Here is a 24,613-nt window from a genome sequence, read left to right as displayed (position 1 = left end):
AATACTAATCAGAACTGTAAACTTGTTCAATTTTGTAACATCTTAAAAGAAACACAAACAGCAAATGTTAAGACATGACATTCTGAGAAGGCAATGACTGATAACAGCCTCTCTGACCTTGTTATCTAACCACTCAGTGACCTTGACAATTGCAATGATTACTTCTATGTATCACAGGGTTTCTGGCTTGTGATGTTAATGCTATCCTGTGACCAATCAAGGCATTTATAGACAAGCAATGATTATGTTAAGTTTGTTAGACTGATATTATAAATTAAAATTCCAATTTAAGTGGAATTACAACAGATTTTCTAGCGAGTTGCTAGTACAAACACTTGTGGGGAAATCAATGTTGGTTTAATTCCTGGCTTATAAATCTGAAATATTAAAGTGTAGGCCTAAACAGTATTTTGCTGATGAACTATTTGATTAACAAGAAGTTTAAATTGAAAACAAACCTAATGAAGACAAAATTAAAGATAATCTTGGTGATTCACGTACCTATGTTGTTTGCATTTTTTTTTAAATCTTCAAGTTTGATTGCATGGAGTAAATAATGAACCCCCTGCACATTTATTCTATAATAACTCTATCTGAATAGAGAAAAGGTTTGTGTACAAGTTCCTGCAATTGAAATGCCTTTTAACACATTCACTTCTGGGTGTAAAGACCTCTCATACAGAGGAGTGTGATGTGTTAAACACGTGGACAGTTTAAGTGTAAAACACAATTATTTATTTTATAACCACAAATAGAGATTCTGAGAGTTTCTTATTTACTTGAGCTACATGAACTTGAACCTAGAAGTTGGACCTTTTTTATGAATCTTAAGAAAATTCGCAAACAAACTTGATGTCCAAATTTAGATTTTTTTTATATCCAAAAACCTATTTTCGAACAAATAAACCAACAAAATTGCATACAATGTGACTAAACACCAATGAGATCTCACGTTGGCTAAAAACTTACTAACTAAACACACTAGAGATGGTGTGAATTACTGAGTCACATTCCAGAAAAATTATCGATAATGATGAATTAACAAACAATAAAACGTTACCCTTTTAATTCTGGACAGTCGTTGGGAGCAACAAGCAACAGATTTGCGAAAATCATCATCAAAACCGCCATGATCATCCTCGCAGCACAATGAGGTATAATTAAAAGCTAACCCACAACAATTCCCGGCACCGCAGAAATTGCGACCAGCAGACGACGCATCAGCTGCTCTACTCCCGTCTCACGACGACAGCCGTCAGCTGTTTTTATTGTTGTGCTATTTCAATCTCCAGCTACGCACTCACCCTTCAAACTTTCTCCGGCTTGTTTTCGCCAATTACAGTTGGATTTGTTTGGGCCACGCCGACAGCCATAACGTGAAATAGTTTTCATATTGACAATGTAAGTTGTCTATGAATCCAAAAACGATATTAATAATCATGCCACAACTTGGGCCGTGCGAGAGTGTAAACAAATTATATAACACACCTCAAGGTACAATTTGGGTTGAGAAACTCTTGTGTTGATCGAAGATGTTATTGTAGTTGCAGTATTATTACGTTACTCAATAATTTTGGGTGTGGGTACAAATTAATGCACACAATAAATCTCAATTAATTAATTGATTATTGATTTAATTCTTGTATGTTTAACTCTTTTGGAATTTACCTAGCTCCAAAATCATTGAGAAGAGTACACTTTTTGGTAAAGTTAAAACAAGTTTTATGAAACGTAACAGGTAGGTTTGTTCAGTTTATCACATAGCCTATTATCTATTTTTCAACCATTAGGCTATTTTGGTGTTTGTATTAGCATAGATAAAACGGACTAGGTTTTATCTATAGTATTAGTCATAGTCTAGTTACTAACGTCATTAGTTTCAGGGGCGTCATTTGGGGGGGGGGCAGGGGGGGCATTTCCCCCCCCTGGATCCTGGGCTAGAGAAAAAATATGCTGTACTAGCCAATATAAATATATTTTCTTCTGTCAAATCCTAAAAAGCACAGCAGACAAAAAATCTGTATATTCTTGTACAGTAATTTGAAACAAAAATTATTATTGTTTTATTGTCTTAGATAGCACATTTTGAGTTTACATAAATTAGTAGTTTTGTTATTCATTTACTTTTTCTGTTTGGTGCTGTACGATAAACCACTTACTTCTAGTTTATATATATACTAGCTGTTGTACCCGTGTTTTGCAACGGGAAGAGGACGCAAAATCTATACATTGTAATTTTCATACTGTTTCCATGAAAACATATCAATAACATTTTTTTCATACCTTTAGACGCTTTAAAAAATCCAAAGCAAGAGCCGGAGTTGATACAGCAACGGTTATAGAATCTTTTTTTCTATAATCATTGACATAGTTTTAGAATAAATAATCCATGATAAAAGGTTAGATTAAAATAAACCTACCTCATAGTTATGGAAAATATTATATTTAATTTCTTTGTATCAGCTGTCTGAAATTATGAAATATGCAGTTTAGCAGTTCTTCTTGTTTACATTTAAATGTCAAAGCAAATGTAAACAAACATTGTTAGTGTTCTCATCGCAGCCATGGATACCAATCAATATTTACTTTTAAAATGTTCTCATCAGAACTTTTAAAGCCAAAGGGGCAAAGCCTACGGTCAGTATCGAAATGTGAATAGGCCTAGTCCTATAATGGTCCTTGGTATGGTAACTATATTCTTTGTAAAATTTAAACTCAGTTGGTTCAGTAGTTTTTGCACCTATTAGTAACACACATACAGACAGACACCATTAGATTTTTATATAATAGTATAGATATACATACAAATTCAGATTTTTTAGAAGCATTGCTTTGTCATTTACTTTTATAAATTATTCAAGCATTAAAATTGTACATGTGTATACATTTTACGTAATTTATTTTGAACATTTCAGACTACCAATTTAATATTTAAATAGAACCTTTTGTACTTTCGTGTCAAATTATTTTATTGGTGATAAAAATTTATTTGCTTTTAAGTTCTTAAATACTTGTATTTTTATTTAAAATCCAAAATAAACTGTTATAAACTATAGGCTATGAACAACCGTATTCATTGCTAAATGTTGTACAAGAGAAATTTGTCATGAATCTAATAACAAACATAATATTAATACATCATGGAACTATTGATCACGTTTCTTAGATGACTAACTTACCAACATAAAATTATTGTGTTTCTGTCTGTTGTCAATAATTCTTAGTTTCATTAACTTTCTGCCTAAATTTAAATAAATTTTACTCATAATTTTTTTTTTATTTGAAGTGCTTTTGACAATTAAAATAAGCTTAAACCCCTCTTTTTTTGTTTCAAAACTGCAAAATTTTCCAGCCCCCCTTGTTTGCTGGGGGGTATTCCATACCCCCCGGTGTTTGCCCCCCCCCCCCAAAGATTTGTTGAAATGACGCCACTGGTTAGTTTTATTTTTAAATTCAAACTTCGAGAGAATAGGAAAGTATTTCTTTGTGTCAATAGAATACGGGACTGACTAAAGTCACTGACCATTTGCTTTATGAATAATGTCAATGGTTTGATTGTTAGAACTAAACCACGGAATAAAATTGAACGTAAAGATGCTTGACATAAATTCCACGTACGTAAACCATTACCAAAACGTAACACCTTGCCTTACACAGCTGACCTTGAATTTCAGCGTAATGGTCAGACCAGTGAGAAAGCTCAAAATTCCTCATTTCATAATCCAACCAAGTCTACTAGTCCATTGTCAACCACGGCTGTCAGTTACACGGAAATGCACTATGAAACACTCCTCGCACCGAGCAATAAATAATCACCCGTCCGTGGAATACTAAACAGAGGGTTGGAGCAGCTAGAGAACAGGGATGGACGAGAGAAAGTCAAACTAATATAGTATATAACTAAAGTAGTAGGAAAATAGTGACTTCATTTGCTACATACACTATTTTAGTATTCTAACTTCAGGAGTGTTTTACGCCAGGAGTATTGTAGATTACTCTTCAGAGAAAATTTAAGGTTGGTGTGCACCAGTGTATAGTTGTGTACTAAACTAGTAAGTTAATGATAAATTTGTGCTAAAATATACTCCTACCCCCTAGTAGGTGTAAGTTATGGAGTATTTCGTTTTAAATAGGGTTAACCATGTATATTGTTTTCAGTAGATTGTATTTTTATGTTAACCATGGATTATGCTGAATAGGCCTACATAGACTATTTATTGAATGCACCAAATGCAGTACGGTTCGTGATAAGAGAGACCCTATTGAAATATCAATTACCTATTATTGTTTAATTGGTAAAACAAAAATAAACAAAAAAGTAGAAACTAATTTATACATGAAATACTTTTTTTAAATACCACGTTTTTAAACGCCCTGAAAAGTAGAAAATAATTTTAAATATATGGAGAGAATAAATAATACTTGTAAGAATAAGTAATACTTAAAACGAAAAACGTGGGGCGCATGTAATAGATAATAATAAAGAGGGGGTAGCTGTCGATTTGAAACAAATAAATTAACACAGTACATCGTGTATGTATGATTTACATCTATATTTCCTAATTGAGGTTAAAAATAGCTAATAATAATTCAATCTGTGAAGATAATCGTAAATTAGATATTGCATGTGCCCCACGTTTTTCGTTTTATACCTTACAAGGATTTATTCTCTCCGCATATTTATAAATTAATATTCAAATATTAATTTTATAATCAAAATTATAAAAATAAATATAAAAAAGATAAAATTAAATGAAAATGAAATAATTAAACAAATTAACTATTTGAACACGGAGGTTTTAACAATAAAAAACAATTTTCAACACAAAACTCTTGAAGGTTAATACTAATTTGCACAAAACACAAATAAATATTGCAGTATTTCTATATTTTGAGGTTATGTACTGCGCGGGACTGCAAAACTAACAGAGTATTCACAGAAACTACAGAAGTTTCAACTAAAGAAGCATCCTGTACTTGAGCTCTCCAAACAAATCTCCAGTAGTAAAATACTTCTGTAGTTGAATACTTCTTGTGTTTTAACTACAGAAGTTTCACTTACTAATGTAGTATATTTTACTGATTTGGTGCTCGTCACCCTAAGAGAACAGGGATGGACGAGAGAAAGAGAAGAAAGAATGGCCTTGAGGGGTTCTCAAGGGCAAATCTTCCTTCCTCTTCCTCATTTCTCTCTAAGAATTTCGTTACGTCTCGAATTGTGTAATCGTGGACGACCAAATGTAGACAACGCGTTGGCAGTTGAGATCAAGACTTTGGGGAGTAGTGATTGATTGAAGCTGGAATGATTGAAAATTTTCTAATCATTGTCGTACACTACGACGCCGTGTTAAGTTTATTTTATATCTACAACTTGACAGCGGTTCGTATAAACTCCCATATTACAATATGTGATGTTTATAAATGGCGCAACGACCGATACAAGTTTATAGGTACAGCATACAGTATTACACAAATACCTCCACCGAATCAAACCTGCAGACTAAGCGAAATCGTCTGATTGGAAAAATCCACAATCAAGCAAACTAGAACAGTTTTCTTTTTGCCCGTAAAAGAATAACCCGTAAAAGAATAACATGTGAGTTTTAAATGTAAATTTTTTTCTACGTAAACTTTTATTTTATCTTAACACACATTGCATATTTTACAGCACTTGCACGGTGAAATTTACGAAACTTAATTGGTCAGGGATAAGACAATGAATAGTTAAGATGCAGTAACCTTTTAGGTAAAGCTTTTGGATCAAAACTGATATAAGGATGATTTTCGATGAAACAGCATCCATCAACAAATTAGACGGCGCCAAACTCTGTCCAAGCTGTCAAACTAATTAGTTAAGTCGATAAAGCAATATTTTAAATCATGTAAAACCTATGAGAAACAAGCATATAGATATTTATTAACTTTTCCGAATGAAAGTAGGATTTGTGAAGAATACCTGTCAATTCGAAAGGGCGATGCAACCAATTTCAACAAGTATTTTAACAAAAACGTATTTAAAATAACGTTTAAAAGACATCTCTATTGTTATAACACATGTACGTTACTAACTCAACCACAACCCAATGTTAGGATTATAGGATCCAGGGCATCACCTTTTGGAGATTGTTCACAATATACAGCAGACAAATAATGCAACATTAACGACAAAAAGTGTCGCAAGGCTATTGATAGTGCAAGAGGTGCACCGACACATTGCCATTATACTGGTGCATGTGTGTGACACATAACGGCGCACTGATGTTTGGTAACAGTGTACAGTATCTAGTACGACCCACATCGATGTTAAAGGACCATTAAGGTTAATCCACCGAGGCGGGTGTATTGGGTAAGGTGATTGAACGATTATAGAACACAACTACTTCGGTTTTCTTTATTGGGCCAATTGCGACACTGGAGATACGAAGGGGTATGTTTGAAACTCTGCTAGAACGGTGCAGTTAATAGTCATGGTCGCGGTACACCATCTAAGTCCTTGAATTGGCTCTAATCATTGCTGGACTCATATACTTTCTGGATCCTACCTACAACAATCGCATTTACATAACAAAGATTTCTACAAGGTTATAATGACCGACATTCAAATTGTTTGACGTCGAAACTCCAGTCATGTAATTAATTGCAGATAATTTGCAATTGAAGCAGGAATTCTTTCTATGACTATGGAAATTTTACAATGTTCCCTATTATTGACTAAACGCTTTTGTGTTTTAAGTCATGTAACAGCCGGTAGAGAATGTGTTTTAAGGGAAAATCACTCATGATTCGAAGTTAAAATATAGTGAAAACGTTAAAGTATTTATGGTCAGAAGAGGTGTAAATTATGACTTCTCTTACTGCACATTACACGACTAATCTTTATTTGTTATTATAATCTTTACTTTTTTACTGATAATCTAAATTCTGAGACGTGTGGTAAATGAGGATTCAGTAGATGTGATTTTCTAGTACTTTGTCATTTTCAAACAAGGTTAGGCTGTTTATTACGAGTTAGTCACATGTTATAAGTTGTTGATGGGGTAATGTTTTTGGTTATGGTTATAATATGTATTGGTCTGATGTATTCTTGTACTATTTTTTACTACTCATGTTGTTACTGCATTTACGATGTTTATCTACTACTGTACTAGTTAAATATAAAGTGATTGAAAACTAGGATAGCCATTAGCGAGTACATCTCTAAGAAAACTAGCTTACTAGTATTAAAATAAATAGATTACAATAGTCAGCCATTACAATTTGGAAAAGTAAAAACCTCTGTTGAATAATGTATAAAAATACTTACATGACCATGGCAGAATTTTTCATTATCCGACCACAAGGGCCGAACTGTTGTATGGGGCTGGGAGCATTGAGGGACCGGGTCCTCCTGTAACACACAACATCATATTTGAGACAAAGAGTAAATTTGAGTCCATGGTTACAGTACTCACATGCACACAAGGAAATGTGTCTGCGAGTCATGGGAGCTGCAGCAAGTAATGTCATGGATTGACTGGGAATGCCACTTACGATAGCAGATTTGAACTAAGCAAAAATGCAAACTACCAATATTATACTAACAGATTTATTTATCCCAAGCTAAAATCAAAGGACTATTGTCGGCGAAATAGAATAATTCTAGCATTCGTCGTTTTGAAAAGCATCTGAAAACGTGTCCAGTAGTGAAACTAGCTATGCAAATAAAAAATCCCTTTCCACTACTAAGTTAAACGAGATTGTTATGGGCTGGTATTATTATATTGACTTCTCTAACACACTCTCTACTAAAATGCTTCATTTAATTTTATTAGCCTTATCATGCACAAGCTTGAAAGAGTATTCGGGTGTAGGAATAATATCATTACACGCAAATACATTCAATTTTCATCTATTCAATACATTCAATGCATTCAAGTACGTTCCTTCTAATGCTCATTTAGTAATTAAAGAAACAACGCGTTGAGTCGTGTCGTTTGAACGTACTCCAAAATGAGTTCTGAGCACTTTGTTGATAATACAATCCAATTAATTCCAGGAAGTTATGTCTGCGAGTAAAGTGAGAACAAAACTGAAATCTTCGTTATGCAATTTAATTCCTGGTAAAATCTAATGTGGTATTCAAATTTTAACCAAGAAAAACGTCCGATTTGACTACATAGAAGAGAATGAAATGACAAACTATAACAAACACTATGTAACAACAATTAAAGTTATTTTTTGGGAATATATCTGAATTTAACAGGTAAACCCCCATTGGTTTCTACTAGACCTGGTATTTTTATTACGAATTCGGGCTATTTGGTAAATTAAATAAGAAAAGGTATACATGTTTCCGAACATCAGCAGTACTTTTACGATCCGTTGCCCCACTTAGTTACATAAGTAGAATCTTCTATAAACTCGGAAAACAAAATTAGGGACGGATCATTATTTATCAGCCAGTGGAAATTTTTGGGACAACGTTAAATCAATAACTCACATACGGGAGAACAACATAGATTACGGGTACGGATTTTTACACTAAAAATTTACACTAAACTAAGGTGTGATTTATGTATTCACACCTTAAGTTTCCTTTCAGACACTTATATAATTAAGTTTTTTGTATGTATATGTTTTGCAATACAAAAAGATTTCGAACATTAAATTTGTAAAAGTAGCTAATGATCGAATACGTTCATTTCAGAAATGTTTTCTACAAGTGTATTAATTTGTTGTTTGTTAATAGTATAATTTTATATTAGTCAAATTAAAACACTGAACAGTCTTAAGCAATCGGCACAGTTAATAAGCAGCAATCTTTTATTTATATTGTTCGCAATCGTTCCATTATCTCATGCTTGGTCCAAATTCACCGTACCTGATGACACTACTGCTGACAAAAGGAACATAATGGACCAAACCAGGCAACACGTCTTCAGTCGACGACGAGCTACCACTAGGGACAAAATAAATCATAAACCACTTTAATTATGTCAAAAAGTCAAGATTCCAAAAGAGATTACGGAATAGTATATTACGTTACTAGTCCTGAAAATAAGTGTTTACCGGACGAGTGTGGTCGTTCCCGTGTGAGACGTAGTCGAGTACGGGATTACCATACGAGTCCGGTAAACACATTTTGGACGAGTTACGTACGATAGTTTATGCCATACTACTAAATCCGTACAAATCCTTTTATATGTCCACCAACTAAAGGACTAAAAATCACTAGTCATAACCTCTAAGAGAGGTTATGTTTTTGTTTATAACCACTCACTGCCACCTAAATACAGTATAATCAGCTGATTGGTGTCCGGTAAAACTCATTGCAGTACAGTAGTACGCAATGAAACCCCATTTGAATAAGCTGGCGGCAAACAGCTGTTTTCTGGACTAAATCCTTGCGTGGGAAGTTCGTCAAAATAATGTAGTGTGGCGTAAAATTCTTTACGATCCAGAATTTGGAATAATTAAAAGAGAATGTAGCTAATCAACGAATTTCGTTTTGTAATATGGCAATCCTAATCACTAATCATCACTTTACAACACTATTACTGTATAAGCCTTGAATAATATCGAAAAGCCTACATCAATAACACTAGTATTAAAAACAAACAAATGTACATTCAATACAAACACTACACAAAATACATTCTACACGATCACTAAATTGTTATGCCTAATTCAATCACCAAAACAAAAACACCACGAAAACTCACCGAAACCATGATGTCAACCCGAAAAATCTACTGGAAAATATACGAATTGTCATGGCGAAAAACAACAAGCACTTAACATGGCCACTCACCCAATACAGACGATACAAGACTTTATCGAGCGGGCAAAGTACGCCGGCACTGGCACTTGTAAACATCTGATTGATAAAACGATCAGCTGATCGTAAATAAATAAATACTTGACCCACCACTGGTTGGCGACCACCAGCAAGATCGTCAGACGGTGAAACGTGCGAAGCATGATGCTGGACAAAGACCTGTCACTTGTAATCAGCTGGACACATTGTTGTCGAGATAATCAGCTGATAACGTAGGTGAGGCGATAGTGTTACAGACGGATTACAAAGTGAGCAGAGTTATGTAGACGGTGCCAGACAGTAAACTTGGCGTGTTTTATTTCTTCATAAACTTGTATTACAAATGATCTTAATTGTTTTCTAATTTATCATCAAATTGTGTTTAGGTACACTCGAAAACTAAACATAAATTAAAGTTACAGTTTGACGGCACAAGGCGAGTTTAATTGTGAGTTATCGAAAATTTTTACGGTTTTCTTATATTTGAAAATGAAGCTAGTTTCCCGAAAATAGTCATCGATATGGTGGATTGACGGATACAAAAGGTGAGCAACTTACATTTTAGACGAACAAAAACCTCACAAATACGATTAGGTAATTTTCAAAGTAACTATGTGTATGAAAAACATCTCTCAGTTGATGATTAAAGTTAAGTTTGATGGATCTTTTACCAAACTGTTGAGATTTTTTAGTTAGTTTTAAAATTATAAAATCCCTTATCTTAAGCAACTTACAAGTATTTTTTATACATTTTTTTTAATCAAGGTGAATTGCTTTTATGTTAACATCAACCTCGTTGCAAGGTCATATTTGAACCTCAACACTTCCAGGACTTAACGGATTTCAAACCCTTGGTGGTTTTCCTCCAGTCTCCAACCTCCAACCCGACTTCCTCGGGGTCCCCTGGATGCCCATCAGCCCACGACGTCACCTTGGGTATACGTCCACGCCAAGGTCGGGAGGGTGGTTGGCGGAAACTACTGTAGCTATCGTGTCTGGTCTTATCACTACGTGCGCGAAGTAGACATCTCATTAGATTATCGTTAGTTTCAACATCTTAAAGAACGTAATTATTTTTTTAACGTGCTTCTGTCGAACACGTTTTTTCTCTTAAATAAACTTAATCATACCCAAATGAAAGGCAACTAGTTAGTGGTAAATACTGTGTGTTTTATGTTACGTCGTCTATTAAAGTGACAAAATTTAAAATTTAAATACAATCTCAAAAGTTCAAACATTCTCGTTACCTACAGCAAATTTACATGGTATTAGTTGGATTGCCAGTTTTTTTGGTTCTTGATCTAAAGGGTTCATTAGAAAAGCAATTGTACAATTATATTTTTCTTCACTACATAATTTTACGTACATAAATCATAACAAGAGGTAATTTGGTTCTATATTTACCAGTCTTTATGTGAAATACTGGTAAATCAAAGCGAGACGATAGACTCATACAACACCGAAATGCGTTTTAGCTAGTACACGACTTTAACACACATCGTATTATTTGAGTTTCTACGAAGTTGTGTTTCGCATAACTTGTCATCCGGGACCGATTTAATCTGTTCGTTTTGATATCCCCAGAGGCCATAAATACCATCTGTTCAAATTCATATATATATATGTCGGTTAGCACGATAACTCCAGCAAAAATGATCCGATTTGGTACAAACTTGTAAACCTACGCTTATTCGTTGGTTTATTTGAACAAGTTCGCGAACCAGCGTGACCATGGGGACGGGGTTTTATAGGGGGATTTACGGGGTAACAGTTGTTTACTCAAAACATAAAATTTCCCAACTTCTCTCTAAACAATTTTGAAGAGCTTAAAAAACAAATAATTTAGTATTTTGGAGAGTGTTTGTACGATTATTGGTTACAGAGAAAATTCAAAAGTTTGTAAATTTTAAATTCACATATTATTTTTATGGAGAATAAGTAAACTGTTGTAATTTGCTTGTTTATGGATATATTTTGACCAAACTTATTTATTTATTTTATACAAAAAATATTAATATTTTACTAAAACACGCTTTGTTACCCTCCCTGTAGCAGCAAACCTATGTACTCGTTAAACCTAATGTTACAATTAATTGAAAAAATAAAATCAGGCAAATAAAAATTCACTTAGTCTGCAGGTATTTAAAATATACTGTAAAATTATAATTTGTAAAGTTCGGAAAGAGGAGAAAAAGAGAACAATACACACTCAAGAACACACGATACACAGCGAGATGGAGTGGGAGTAAGCCAAGACACTTGAGGATGTCTACTTATCTCTCATGCAGATGCAGTATTTAAGCTTCAAATAAAAATAAATTCAACACAATACTTGAGTTGTAATCTTCAACTCTACGAATAATAAACACAATACTACTCGTAAAACGTATAGTTAAAAGTTAAAATCCATACCACGGGGTTTTTACTTAAAATTATTTTTAAGTGTTGACAATGTTTAAAATCACTTAGGCGTGTTATATTGTTACAAACATATTTTTAATATTGACTTATTATTACTATTTTCGTGTAGGGTACGATTTGTGATTCTCCTTCACCCCTGTATTAAATAAAAAATAAATAATCCCAACTCGAATTTAGTTTCAATTTGTTTTACTTGGGTAATTTAATGTAATTACTACGTATCAGTTTTACAAACGGGAATGTTTACATGCACTAACAGAAACATATAGACTGAATTACTAGTTTCTTAATATTAGTTGGATAACTAAGAGAAGTAGTACAGTACTTGCAATATCACCTGGTTATTATGTGCGCACAACGTTTTTTGTATCGAAACTTAGCTACGGAATAGCTACGAAACAAAAACCATGTGTTACATATTCCCTCCAATTATATCACATGTTCCCTCCGTTTATGCATCCTTGGTCACGCGGTAGTATCAGTATTTCCGGATCAAAAACCTATTTTGAGAATACTTTAGTTTACACTATCCAAAATTATTTTTAGTAAACATCTTTCAATCAGTCCCATCAGTTTAAAGAAAGTACGTGTAAGTTTTTCAGATTTATTAAATATCAAGTCAAGTAAGAATGTCCCATTCACAAAGTGAAGTAATGTAAAAATTAAAAAATCTATATAGGGCAAGGTGGTGGGAGTGGATAGCACTTCGAACCCGGGGTTTCCGGAGCCCAAATTCGTTTTTGTTTTGATAAATCCTATTCCCAACAATTGCATACTACAAGTTGAGCTAACCAAAAAATTGATATTCACGAGCTTTCACAAGGAAGTCAAATGCTGTTTAATCCACGATAAATTGACTTGAAAACGTTTAAAATTGAGTTTTCTAAAATGAAGAATTAAAAAAATAACAAAAGACAGCGAACACTATGATAGACCTTCATAAAATCGAGACATTTCCTTCATACTGAGATTACTTCGTTGGTGGATATTACAGTCTAAAATATTTCGATATCTAAATATCTAGACGCAATGACAATGACAATTTGGTATCTTAAAAAATAAAAAAATAAAAGGTTTCTAGGACAGATCTAGCCTCTCCAGGATCTAGTTGGCCCAGGACCAGGACTCAACATCTGTAAGCTGATTGGGTCACGTGACTGTGGAGGTCAAATGACTCACCTTTGACCTTGGACCTCTGAATGCCTGGCTACAGTGTCACTGAGAAGATACCACATACTGCAGTTTACTACCGTGGAGTAGACATCGTAACTCGGGCATACTAAATTTATAATCGGTTTAGAATGAGCTGCAGTTCCGCTGAGCTTTTCTAATAAAAAATGTTTAAACCATTCAAAAATACTGTATAAGCACAACTTATTTGTTAACCATGCCACCTTTCACGTCGAACAATGGAAGAAACAAAAGCCAAGAGAGAAAACAGAATAATGATAAAGCAAACTTTATGGTCCATTTATATCGTCTTAAAAACTGGCTACAGCTAGTCTATATAGATTCAATGTCTACTGAAGATACTGCAGATGACTTTAGATAAGTAGCTAAAGTCGATGACATTAATTACAAACATGACCATGCTTATTACACGCAGTGCATCACCGAGCTTACTACTTCAAACAGCTTATCTGCAAGGACCACAGTAAAGAAAATAGCACTTGACGCAACCAGACGATTAGATAAGTTGACAAACAGCCGGGCGTGTAATAGCGAAAACTCAATAACAAAACACACACGTGGATGTGACGTATGGAAACTGTTGCGTCGTAAACAACAAATTACAGTAGGAATACAGATTGTTTTTAAGGATATTCAGATTTTTTACTTGAATCACTAAGCCCACGATAAAATCGTGTAATGTTAAAGAAATAAGCGTTTGTATAGCGGTTACCCCGTGTGTTTTCATTTACAAGCCTCGCGTACCTGTGATATTCCCCGTACTTATGTAATTTGAATAAAATTAAAGCACTTGTGGAAACGTATATCAAAACATGTCTATCACGCTCGTAGTGCACTGCAAGGGTGAAACTAAAATTTAAAGTTGAACAACACAAACTGTAAATTCATTTACATACCTGCATGCCGCAACGATAGGGGTGCCCAGACATAAACGCAAAACACCTAAACCTCTTTGACAGCCCCAAACCATTAATAGCGGTAACGCTAACCAGAACACTCGAAACCTAGAAATGCGCACCAAGACTGAGGATTTGATCGTTAAACCGAGTTAAATTAACATCAAGGTCACTTTATCGACATGGCGATGAAGCTAATTAAACACTAATAACCCTAATAATAATTAACGACACAACAAATACCAAGACAGTCACACACCTGTACACGTTGAGCAAAGGAGATCCTAAACAGCAACGGACCAATCCGAGCCCCTTGTGGCACGCCCACACCATGAAATAACGCTGTACTTGAAGTTTAAATTCTAAAACAAGTTGGGCACAAACTACGACTGAGCGTGGTCACTGACGGAGGGCATGATTGGTGATTGCGTTATCATGGGTTACAGTGATAACAGTGATAAGGCGACGCGCCTATTATCACCATGTGTTTGTGCCACAATGCCGATCAATTGGGAAATCATGCATTCATTCTTCTATTTTAATGTAGAGAATGTTTATACTTTTCACGATAGTGTACACACGATAGGATTTCTATAATTTTAAATTATGGACATGTCAACTTAGGGCTACTTCGAATTATGAAACAATATTTTTCGACATTCAGCGGTGAGGTCCTTCTCCTCCCCGGAGGTTTAGTTGGAATGATGTTAGCACGGTTAGCATTACGCAAAGAGAATATATACTCGTAATTGTTTCTAGTAATCAATTTACAATAACGATTTTAGAGAAGGTGTTGAAGTTGAAGTATACACACATACGTGCGTGTTAAAGAACATAAACCCATAAAATAAGGAAAGTGACAATAGTTTTCCGTCTCAAGTCAATTCAGCTTGATTCTGCAAAGTACATCATACCATAGACCAAGGCTCCTTAATGATCATACCGTAGAATCGTCGAAGTTATTTGCCTGCCTACCCATTTAACTAGTCATCTTGAATGCAGATAACGATTTTACGTCAAAATCAATATTTTCCCTTTCGATTTAGAGGTTGATTATGAAACTAATTTGATACATTTATGTAGATACCATTTTTGCGGAGTACGAAGGTGAATCTGAAATATTTGATAATTGATTGATAATTTCTAAAGTGTATATGATTATATTCCTACGGAGGCAAGAACTTTCAATTTTGACAGATTGATCACCTATAAATTGAATGTTTGATAATCAATCATAAGATGAATCGACAACTTATCTACATAGATTGTATACGACGCGACGTAATAATTATGTAATCATTCGAGGATACAGTATATGGAATCAGATTAAGAGCGGTCCCAGGAAAATCCTTGATCAGATGTGTTGCGGTTGTGTGCGTGAATTACGTCATTATAACATCTGATCAACAGCTGAGTGGAGGATTGCGGTTTGCCAACATTGTATTCCAAAACGTCCACTCACACCTCTATAGTTCGGAAGCGACCTCCTCTAGCATTGGTTTAGCATTAGCGCGCAGGTCGTTTTCTAAGCGGCCGAACTAGCATACTAACAAGCACTGCATTTTATGGCGACGATAATGCTGGTAATTATTTAACCACATTGTTGAAATAGTAATACACACTATATAATGGAAAACACGCCCTGTGTATATGTTATATAATTGTTTTACAATATCAACAACGTACCTCCCTGTATTAAGAAACATTAAAATTAAACTTCCACAAAAAAAAAAAAAAAAAAAAAAAAAAAAAAAAACTGGAATTAATATATGATATTATAGTTTAATAAAAACATCAAGTTTTATCTCAATCGTAATCACTGGAAGTAAAACATTCATGGAATCTTCACTTTTATATAGAATACTAATTTATTTAGTTAATGGGACTATTAATAATACTATAATCGGTTCATGATTAATTATATTATGCATCTAATTGCTGAGTGGCTATTGTGCCGTAGTAGCCGTTTTGATCTTGAGAAAAGTCACTCGGCACAGCTATAATAAATCATCCCATCGACCTTTAAATAATAATCCTGGTTATAGAAAAATGCGATCTTATAAAAAAAACCTACACTATAAATTTCACCCCATTGTTCACTCTTCACTCATATTCATGCGAATGTACGCACACGGTATAGCTATTTTAATAACACTTACTTTATTTCTTTATTTATTTTTACTTACGAAAGGTCTCTCTCGTCCACTAGACTGCGACACCGGGTGAGAACGTTGGAAGACATTACACAGACACTAGACACTTAGACACGGAACACTGAGGATGTGCTGGAGAAAGTGTCCTTGCAAAGGGTTGTTTGTCTAGTGAATAATCAGCTGCATCCACTAGCCAAGAGTGTTTCCCTATGTGATCACATATGACGTATCCACATTACACTCGGATGACGTCACGACAACTGCACTGTAGGGATAGAGTAATCAGCTGCATCCACTAGCCAAGAGTGTTTCCCTATATGATCACAAATGACGTATCCACGTTACACTCGGATGACGTCACGACAACTGCACTGTAGGGATAGAGTAAGCACAGCAATGTTTGTCATCTGAGAGGGAATTCAAATTGAAGTATAAAGGCGATGAGTAAATATACAGGGTGATTGATATAAGTGTGCCAGCCGTTTTATTCGAAAACCATAAGAGATATCAAAAAAGTTAAATGGTAAGTGCCTTGGATTTTTTATTTAAAAAATTATAGTCAAGTCAAAAACATTATTTTAGCCGCAATTTTTCCAATATGGCCGCCAACTTTGATTTTTCTTATGGAACACCCTGTATTTCATGATGTATACGAGTAGAAAATGTAATTTTAAGACGATTTTATTCTTGTAATTTTTTTCATAAACCTAACCGTTTCAAAGATAATAATGGTTTAAGTTGTGAAATTTTGAATGGTTTTCGAATAAAACAGCTGGCATGCTTGCTTAGGCCTTTATCGAAACTCTTTCTCATGCAGAAATTTCAAAACTTTAACCATTATTATCTTTGAAACGGTTAGGTTTATGAAAAAAAATACTAGAGTAAAGTCGTCTTAAAATTACATTTTCTACCAGAATACATCATAAAATACAAGGTGTTCCATAAGGAAAATCAAAGTTGGCGGCCATATTAGAAAAATGGCGGCTTAATTAATTTTTTTGACTCGACTAAAATTTTTTAAATAAAAAATCCAAGGCACTTACCATTTAACTTTTTTTGATAACTCTTATAGTTTTCGAATAAAACGGCTGGCACACTTATATCAATCACACTGTATATGGTTGCACAGTACTAAGATGATTTTTTTAATCAATTCAGCTTAAAAGGATAATAAAGTTTGCAGCTTATACGATTGATATACAAATTTATAACATATAGGCAAAACACTTGCCTAACACTTGTTAGGCTGGGCCTAACACTGAGTTAGATAGTATCACATAGAAACAAACTGTTATTACTGATTGGCTGGAGCGGCCATTAACGATTTAGAGAGCGGGATTTTTTGGTTACACACCTTTCCGATCAAAAGAGCGAAATCTCGCAAGTACTCCTATAACTGGTGTCCTCGAAGCCGAAAAAAACTTACACCTTACACCAAGGAACGTCTGTCAGAAACTAATCATCTACGAAATCTCAAATCTAAACCAAACTAACAAAAATCACTATACCACAAACAAGCACATCCACTATTATGCACATCCGGCAGACAGAAGGTAGACCGACGACAACCCCGGCTGTGGCGTGTAGATGCTAGCGTGCTGAGCGTGCTCATGCTCAAGGATGCGTAGTGGCATAGTGACTGTGGTGGGGGGGGGAGACGGAGCTGTGTGGTGATTAGATAAAGACATCTCGCTAATTTGATGCAACTGTGAAGGTGGGATCGTGACGTAATTACTGTATCCGCAGTCACCGTATCCAGTCTCTTGGTTACTGCAGTTTACTACTGCGTGACGCTCGCGCGCGTGTGACAAACACTATGTATCCACTGGTATCCACTCGCTTCCCACGTCCCACTCGCTTTAACAGATGATTAAATAAGCTAATGGAGTAACATTTCGGCCCGACGAAAAGTTGACAAGGGTTGAGGAACGCAGTTAAGGTAGTAAGAGGTACATGACCTGTATACTTTGCAACCACCCTCTGGTGGAATGTCGCCCAACCGTCACCCCTTGCATCCTCTGACCTCACATGACGGAGAATCGGTGGAATCTTACCTAACCTAACCCTAACCTAACCTAACCTAACCTAACCTGTCAAATATTTTGTTGGGACGAAGTGTTACTAGTGGGCAGGTAGAGAGTTGGACCGTAGGCCACATCTGAGGGTTTCGGGCCGAAATGTTACTGGGCCGAAGTGTTACTTGGGCCGAAGTGTTACGACACGAAAAAATTCAGTTACAGTATTCATCTTTCATTTTGTCTGAATTTCTCCTTATTAAACTTTCAACATGCACAATTTCAAATCCAAGATTAGCAAAATTGAGTACTGAACATACCAAATAACTAATAGTAACGTAATCAATGTTACTACCCTCTGATAAATGTTAGCGAAATAATGCGCACGCAAATTGTAAAGTTCAATATTAAAGCAATTATTTTGCATATTGGCAAGTCCACCCCATTCGCGACACGCACATAACATTGAGGGGTTTATTTAATAATGCACGACAACAAAACACATTTCTGTTCATTGACCTCGAGACCAGGGCTTTTCTTGATACCTACTCGGGATCATAGCACAATAGAGCAAAGACACAGTAGCTTTAAAAGATAAAAAATGTTTTTACTAATATACAATTTGTCATATTGATAGTAGAAAATCTTCGTTTCACCTTATAATCGTGTCAGACACTTTGCGCTTGGCTCACGAATAAAACTGGATCTGACAGGAAGATCTAAATCGTCTTTAAACCCACACAAATGTTGGCAGAAGCTTTAAAATGTATAGCAAGTGTTATTGAATTTTACAAAAATAAACAACGAACAGCGGTTTACACCATGTATTTTAAAGCATTGAATTTTAGTCAAAGATTATATTAAATTTATTACATAGATTATAGATTGGATTATATAGCTAATTCAGGTTATAGGCTATCTCATCAACAATCATTTTCCTAAACGACAACTTAAATTGATCTAATTCAATCTCCTAAGTATGGTGGGGGTTTAAAACTTAAAATATAGCAATTTACCTAAGTTCACAACGACTATATTCGGGAGAACATTGTGCAGATTGACATTGATGTTTTGCTTCAGGGACGTCCAACCAAGCCGGCATTGTACAATGTACATAAACTCACTCTCACATCACAAGTAAAACACAACACTAACTCCAGTAAACACACTACACTATCGGACAAGGGACTGGAACTTACTGCGTATCCAGACTAGACACTGATAACAGATACAGACATGAGTTGAAAGGTATGATTGAAAGATAGCGACTGGTCAAAAGATCAAAGGGCAATTGGAGGGAAAACGATTGACACGAGCCTTGTACAATTATGTATGTCGTCTGACAACTCTAGTCACAGGAATTTAGACGTCTTCGAGAAACACGAGTTTATACAAGAAAAAAAATTAAAATAATCGTTTTTAAGATTATTGGGTACAGTTTCTTAACTGGGCTACGCTAATATTGATTGAAACTATCGATTCGATTAGTTCATGCAATTTTTTCACCATCAGAAAGTTTATTTGGTTAGGTTAGGTTATGATAGTTTAATTTTATTATAGATATATTTTAAAATATCGATTATTAATAAATATTTTTAACTCGATAGTTTCAATCAATATTAGCGTAGCCCAGTTAAGAAACTGTACCCAGATTATTTATTTGTTATTTCAAATTAACCAAGTAAACTTTCAAATTATAGCAATCTACTCTTTATTCTGTGTTCTATCAATCAAATGTCGAAATATTATACTAGTTTCGTGTTTTCTTAAAAAAACCGTCCAAAACCTCGCCTTTAAAAAAAAGTGTTTTAACGTAATTATCATGTGTTTTTTAACGTTTTACCAGGGGAATGGTCCAAATCATGGTATTCTCATTATTATGCGGATCATTGACCAAACAGCCTACTGAAAAATGACATCTGGATCCTGTATACTTATCTCTTTGGATCGAACGAGGAACCTTCAGGTTTGAAGGCCAGCACTAGAACCCCTAGGTTAGAAATAGTGTTATATCAATTGAACTACTTAAGTTAATAATCCCAAAATTAAAGAAGCTGATAATTTGTAAGTTAAAATACATTTCAACTATACTATATTTTAAGGAAATCAACACAAAAGATAATTTACCTTCGGCTTGATGTTGGGCAAACTGGAAGCTTCATATTCAGAAATCTATTAAAAACCTAACCTCTAGTCTGTTAACTAGCGATAGACTCGAATCAATAACACAAACTAAAAACAACAGAAATTCCACTATTTACATACAATTTTGTGATATCTCAACATTCAGATAAAAACAGACATTACTCCCGATCCATTATAGAGATAACAAATACAATTAAAAATAGCGATGAGTACTGTTCTAGTTTTTCAGTTTGCACTTTTCGATATAGGAAGCAACAACTAGGTTATGTTTTGATTTTCAATGACGAAATATTTGTTTTCTTGTGAGTCACCTTTTGAAAGAACGTTTGGATAACGAACTTATCTATATATATATATATATAGATTATAGGTTATGTAAGTATATTCTAGAAAGCTATCCAATATAAAAATTGTCTTTCACTATATATTTACAATAATTGTCTCTAAGCTAAGTGAACTTTGTCTTAAAAATATAGAATTTTCAAAATCATATAATTACAATATCAACAATTGCATCAACAACGAACACACCGACACTTAATTGCGTTACTAACCTTATCAATTAATGGGATACTTGAGTAAATAATATATCAAATCGATTTCCATTAAAGGTGAATGATGGAAATACCGACGCTCGTGGCAAAGTGTGTTAAATATTGAAACGAACCATCAGAGGTCATGCGACTGCAAATAAAAACACATTTGTAGTATAGCGACTATATAAAATAACTACTGAGTTGTTTGTATCATTGGTATAGCTAATTGAAACACGGATATGAAATGTGTATTAAATGTTCCTTGCAACTTCTAAAAGCAATCAGAATGAATAAAATATCATCGCGAATACATCACAATACCGTACTGTATTGGAGTCATAACAGACATTTCAATGAGTGTTGTTCTGAACGCCCGGAGTTTATTAATTCCGAGAAAGGGGTTACTATCTTCACCTTAAAAAATACGCCACCTGCTGTACCGTTTATCTATTCAAGTACGGTATTGAAATGATTTAGATGAGATTTTTCACACTAACTATAATCAGCTGGGTCTATTTTCGAACCATCATAAAGTGCTGACTCCTCGGTGGGGCACACGGGAGGGACTAAGGCTAACATATCTTGTAGTGTCAGCGTTCGCCGCTAGAACTGCTAAGTTGAAAAAATTTAAATTAATTTTTTTTTTAATTTTTGGTTATAAAATTAACTTTTTAATTATAATATATTGTTAAAAATTATAAAATAAATTTTTAATTTTTAAAATTAAACTGTCATAACATAACCTAACCAACCAGACTTGCTGATAATATAAAACCTATATAAGATAAAAATCTAATTAATGATTACTTATAATTTTTAATTAATTATAACATTAATTTTAAAATTTAGTATTATAAAATTAAACTGTCATAACCTAACCTAACCAACCAAACTTGCTGATATGAAAAATTGTTTGACAAAAAGATAGTGCTGCCAGCGGGATTCGAACCCGGAACCTCCTGAACACCAATCCGAAACGCTACCAACCATGCGACGAACGCCGCTGAAACCTCACCGTCTCGTTACGGTAATCGTGTCGCCTCAAGAGAAGACATTAGCCACTAGAGATATGACGTCACTACACCTTTAGCCTTAGTCCCTCCCGTGTGCCCATTCCGCTGACCCCTAGGTGATTACTAAATCCACTCTTTAACTTAAACGTTATCAACAAATCAATTAACAGTAACTTGGTCATAGTAAGAGATTCGGATTATTATTTCAAATAGATTTACTCATATTCAAGGGCAAGATAAGGTCTAAAGTAAGTTGTACTGTATCACTAACCAACCTCCTGCCAAGTCTTCAAGGCTCAATAAGCTAATGAGATTGAAGTGACCCTCAAAACCAATTTCACAAATTGCCGAATCATCGAACAGCCCAATAATGACTTGCAATTCCTCAACGACTCTGTTATAGACCCATAATGGACATGTGTTTGTTTTTCGCGTTATAGACTGCAACCATATGATATCAATGAAGATTGTGTATAATTCGACGATGACTATAACTACTGTAAAACAAAACGATTTTATAACATTTAGTTCAAATACTAAGTTGGTTTTATACACGGTAATACTAATGATAACATTATGTTTATTTTACACCAAACGGCAAAGTGACAGAAGTAGAAGGCATTTGAAGCGGTATTTATGATTTTTAAATATGTTATTCCTTTTGTAGTTTTTCAATAGGTATTTTCCCCCTAAGACGCTAGGCACGAGCCCGGGATTATTTTTCACATTACTCCATGCTAGACCTAGGGGTTGCGGCATTATCACTTAGATAAAATCCATTGGCGATTTGGCGGGATTTGAGCCCGGGACCTCAGGGACCGAAGTCCCGCACTCTTAACCACTAGACCAGCTCGCTCCCCAGTGGGTAAGGCCACTTTAAACTGTGGATTTATTAGTGAGCATCATTAACTAAAAGCCCAATAATATTAGTCTATTCTAAAGCAACTGCTATTGTTGACAGTAGCTATCAAGATAAACAAAGATTTTATGGACATAACCATTGACTTCTGGATACTGAAGCATTTGCGTGGTTGTCACAGCGTTCTGATAGACCACTCAACTAACTCAAGATATACCTTGGAGCCTCCAGTGAGTTTATCACATACTGTAAATACGAAGCATAAGAAAATATGACCCCAAATAAAAAAGATAACCATCGATAGTAGAACGATAAACATTAGTTTTGCAGATAAATGTAAGTAAAATGAAGTGATAGGACATCAAACTAAAGTTATTATGTTCCTATGAAACAATTTATATCAACGAACTATTCGCACTACACATTGAGGGAGTATAAAACATTGTTTAGCTTAGGCCTACATTCAACTAATAAATACATTTATGTAGATTGTTACGAGAGCTCGCCCAGTGGTCGAAAACTCGACCAAAAATAGGTAATGTACATTCTGCTCTATTTACACTCCACGCTGTAAATAAAACATGTGATTGGAATATTTTTCATTTGTTTAGATTTTCTGTTTATATTTTGTTGTTATTTCGTTACCAACATGGCAACCCATAAGACCCATGTAATTTTTTTATTTCAAATCCATTCGTGCTTATTTTTGGACCTATTTTAATTTATAAAGGGATTCTGTACATCTACAGGAAATTATCTTTCATTTGGTACCAACCTCGAGTACTTCGGTCCAGTAGTGGTTAGGCTAGCTGTCATAAGTTTTGCAAAGGTTTTTAAGTAGCATATATAAGATGATTTTATAAACTGCATAGCAAATCTATCGTCCGGTCTCTTAGCAGTATTTGCTAAATGACAGATTGCATGAAATGTTCTTCATGCACCGAAGAAGGAAAACACCATATTAGTAGGCAGTTAAAGTTCCAGATTTATCTGTGGCCAACTTTTTACGTTCTATCGATAGTCAGCGACATAAATCGTTCATAGTGATTTAAACTGGAAGTGATTAACCTACGGAATCGTTTCAATGCAAAGGCATTTGGTATTACACTAGTAAGTAAATAAACAAACCCCTTAAACTGCGTTGTACGATACATTGTGGTAGATTTTAATAAGTCATTTATTCAACCAAAATAACATATACATGCATTGGTCATGTCATTTAACAAAACATACAGTTTCTTGACTTAAATAAGAAATAATAACTGTTCTTTTTTTAACTTAAGCTACACTAAGGATACCTATGATCAAACAAGTTTGATAGTTTATTTTAGCCGTCAGCCAGGAACTTACGGACGCTGTAATAAGCTTTTTTAAAGAAAAGATTTTAGGGGTTTTTAAATTTCAGATGGTTTGATACTGCTTTGAGGTGAGAGGGAAGATGGTTGAACATGTTTATTGCATTATATTGGAGATGGTTTTGAAATAAGGAAGTGTGGTGACTAGGAACTGGGAGGGTATTTGTGGATCTCAAACTATAATGATGGTCTGTTGGAGTGTTAAACTTGCCAGTGTTTTGGTGCAGAAAGGA

The 24,613-nt window shown here is 34.6% G+C and overlaps 1 protein-coding gene across 13 annotated transcripts in view; it reads right to left on the bottom strand.

Moving 5' to 3' along the window:
* The window catches only part of LOC128988365 (NAD kinase-like), a 103,815-nt gene that overhangs the window by 26,669 nt on the left and 52,533 nt on the right, over window positions 1-24,613 (bottom strand). For 5 of the 13 annotated variants that reach the window (XM_054409593.1, XM_054409595.1, XM_054409596.1 and 2 more), the window contains one exon: window positions 7,304-7,387. In XM_054409593.1, the coding sequence (XP_054265568.1) occupies window positions 7,304-7,387 (84 nt within the window). Of the gene's footprint in view, window positions 1-7,303; window positions 7,388-8,860; window positions 8,939-14,304; window positions 14,466-14,563; window positions 14,688-16,490; window positions 16,784-19,488; window positions 19,595-24,613 lie in introns of those variants that run through there. The other 8 variants (XM_054409589.1, XM_054409588.1, XM_054409592.1 and 5 more) reach the window with 5 other exon arrangements.

Source organism: Macrosteles quadrilineatus, unplaced genomic scaffold (genome assembly GCF_028750875.1).
Source record: "Macrosteles quadrilineatus isolate MER2022 unplaced genomic scaffold, UCM_ALF_1.0 Scaffold_3__2_contigs__length_128488019, whole genome shotgun sequence".
Lineage (NCBI taxonomy): Eukaryota > Metazoa > Arthropoda > Insecta > Hemiptera > Cicadellidae > Macrosteles > Macrosteles quadrilineatus.
The sequence above is the reverse complement of the archived record's forward strand: the minus strand, read 5'-3'. Positions and strand labels throughout refer to the sequence as shown.